The following is a 2,634-nucleotide window of genomic DNA, read 5'->3' on the forward strand; positions in this document are numbered from 1 at the left end:
AAAAAAAAAAAAAAGAAACAAACAACAAAAAAAGTCTGTACAAGCAGTCACATCGCTCCCAAAGCATCCCCAGGTCCCCTCAGCCCCCTGCCAGCTGCCAGGGGGGGAGCCCCACGCATTTCCTCTGCTGCAGGAGGCAACACAGGGTGAGACCCTGCACGTTGGCCCAGAGAGGGGCACATGGAAGAAGACATTTGTCCTCACGAGTGGCCTGGGGGGAGCCTGCCTGGCCCCCAAGACAGAGCTGGGGAGCGGGGCATGTTAAGTCTCTTATAAACTCTGTAGGGGTTGGAGGGTCTTTACTGAGGCCTCGGTCTTAATCTTGCACATCTTATTCTAGTGTTAAGTACACAGCAGTACACCCACGTACAACACAAAACATCAGGGGGGAGTTCAGCTCTAAAAATTAACAGTTACATGTCAAAACAGTCAAAACATGTTACATGGTACCTGCGGGGAGCTCCCGGGGCGGGGAGCCAGGCTGGGGGGACCCCCGCACGCTTTGTACAAGCCTGGGGCAGCGCTGGTGGGTCCCGGTGCAGGGCAAGGCTGTGCAGAGGAAGATGATGATGAGAAGGATACTTGGTGCTGGGGAGCCAGACCTGGAGCCCCGCTGGAGGGCAGGGTGGGGGCTCGGCTCGATGGCCTTCCAGCCTCTTGGCCTTGGGGCGAGACCGAGGTCCCGCAGAAGGGACACTTGGGAAGAGAGGCGGACGCTTCGGTCCTTCCTTTAAAGCCAGAGTGTGGTGTCCAGGCGTGGTGGCAGAGCCCCAGAAGGCAGTGTGGGGGCCCTGCTGGTCCCGGGGAGCCGTGGGCCAGGCAGTGGCATCCCCATGAGAGCTGGTGTGGAGGCACTGTACCTGTCCCCTCAGCCCAGCTCGAGCTTCCCAAGGAGCTGCTGCTCCGCTGGCTGAACCCGCTCGTGGGCAAACCCGGCACACTGAGGCTGAGCGACCCCCGAGGGGGGTCCCGAGGGGATGGAGCCGGCAGCCCTAAGACCAAGCTGGCCCCAAAAATCAGGTCTCTGTGGATGGGAGATGACCCCCACAGTATCACCGGCTCCACTTCCGTCCTAAAACACAGGTACCGCAGCGCATCTTCACATTGCTCCCAGTGCTTCCAGGAGAACCCTCCCGGGGAGGAGCAGAGCTGCCCCCCGTGGGACAGGGGGTCCCAGCAGCCACTGCTCACTTCCTGGGGATCTGGACGCTGGCGTACTCAGAGCTGGCCTCCTCGGGGCGCGGGGCCGGCCGCTTGGGCGCCTTGCTGAGATGCACCATGTCCAGGTCGGCGTAGGTGAGGTTGTCATCGCCGCCGTTGGGGGCCTGGCTGGTCTGGATGCAGGCGTACTCCGACTGCTGGCTCATCTCCACCATCCGGCGGATGGTCTTCCTCTCCTTGTCAAAGTTCAGGTCTGCATAGGTCAGGTTGTTGGGGTCGGATTCCTGTGCGAGACACAGAGAGTTCCTCCTCTGGGAGGACAAGCCAGGATCTCCCTGGACCCACCACCCACTCGCCAACCCACAGCTCCACGCTGGAATCAATCCTACTGCAGCCTGTCCTGGGACACCTCACTCCCCCTTCTTGCACAGGAAGAACAGTGCCAGCAGCCACCATCCTGCAGCCACGCTCTACCCCGTGCTACAGCTTCAAATCGTGAGCCGCCCTGTCCTGGGAGGGGTGGGCTTCAGAGCCACCACTGAAGCTGCTCCATCCCCCTGTCCCAGCAGGGCCAGCCTGCCCAGCAATGCCCACGCGGGAGCCGCCAGAGCCTGGGTGGGATGGACAGATTGCTGCTGATCACGATTTAGCTCGCAGCTGCGTCACCAAATGCAAAACAACTCCACAAATAGCCTGGCTGGCTATCGCACAGCTGGTTCTCCAGGCAGCACAAACCCAGACTTCACTGGGAGGAAGAGGAGGAGGGAGGGCGAAGGCAGGAGAGACGCTGGGAAGCGGCTACCCCATTCCTGGGGCAGCTTCCCTTCCATCTCTGGCCACAGTGTGGAGACACTGAGATGTTTCACTGGGGAACCACCACCCTCCGCTCCCATCTCCGGTGTCTCTCAGCCACTCTCCCCCCACAGTCCCACAGGGTGAATGGACCCACCTGGGTTGTGGCCTCGCTGCTCTTCTCCGGCTCATGTAACCTGGAAGGGGGAACAAAACCAGACAGACAGACTGAGTGCCCTGTTGCCTCCCTGGTGATGGAGCAGCTGGGGAGGTCAGATGCAAACCAAACACCTTGCAGCCGCACCCAGCAGGATGGGTCCTGAGTGATTGCCCATGTGCCGGTCCAGCTGCCTCTCTGCTGGCCAGAGACCAGCTCCCACATGCCTGCTCAGCCCCACCACAAGCCAAAAATCACCATGGGGACAGAACCCCAGCCAGGGAGGTGGGTAGAGCTCATGCTCCTGCTTTCCCTTTCACAAGTTTTGGGGGTCCAGCTCTGTCCCAGTCCTGAGGGACTCTGTTTGTGGGCCAGAGGTGTCCAGCTCAGAGAGCCCACAGGATACCCAGTGACTAGAGAAGAACTGCACTCACCTGGCAGTTGGTGAGCTTTTACCTGCTGGAAGAGAAATAGTTTAGGAAAGAAATAATCCAGGAAACAACATAACCCCCCCCCCATTTCCC

At 60.2% G+C, this 2,634-nt stretch overlaps 1 protein-coding gene across 1 annotated transcript in view; it reads right to left on the reverse strand.

Moving 5' to 3' along the window:
* Positions 1 to 314: 314 nt before the first annotated feature.
* Positions 315 to 2,634, reverse strand: part of LOC114073136 (tyrosine-protein phosphatase non-receptor type substrate 1-like) — a gene marked incomplete at its 5' end in the record, with an annotated part of 4,770 nt that continues 2,450 nt past the window's right edge. The window contains 3 exons of the mRNA XM_027910924.1: positions 315 to 1,556; positions 2,111 to 2,150; positions 2,545 to 2,566. Of these exons, the coding sequence (XP_027766725.1) occupies positions 1,188 to 1,556; positions 2,111 to 2,150; positions 2,545 to 2,566 (431 nt within the window). The remainder of the gene's footprint in view (positions 1,557 to 2,110; positions 2,151 to 2,544; positions 2,567 to 2,634) is intronic.

This window comes from Empidonax traillii, unplaced genomic scaffold (assembly GCF_003031625.1).
Source record: "Empidonax traillii isolate 1590-97213 ecotype Southwest subspecies unplaced genomic scaffold, ASM303162v1 scaffold5468:size8244, whole genome shotgun sequence".
Classification (NCBI taxonomy): Eukaryota; Metazoa; Chordata; class Aves; order Passeriformes; family Tyrannidae; genus Empidonax; species Empidonax traillii.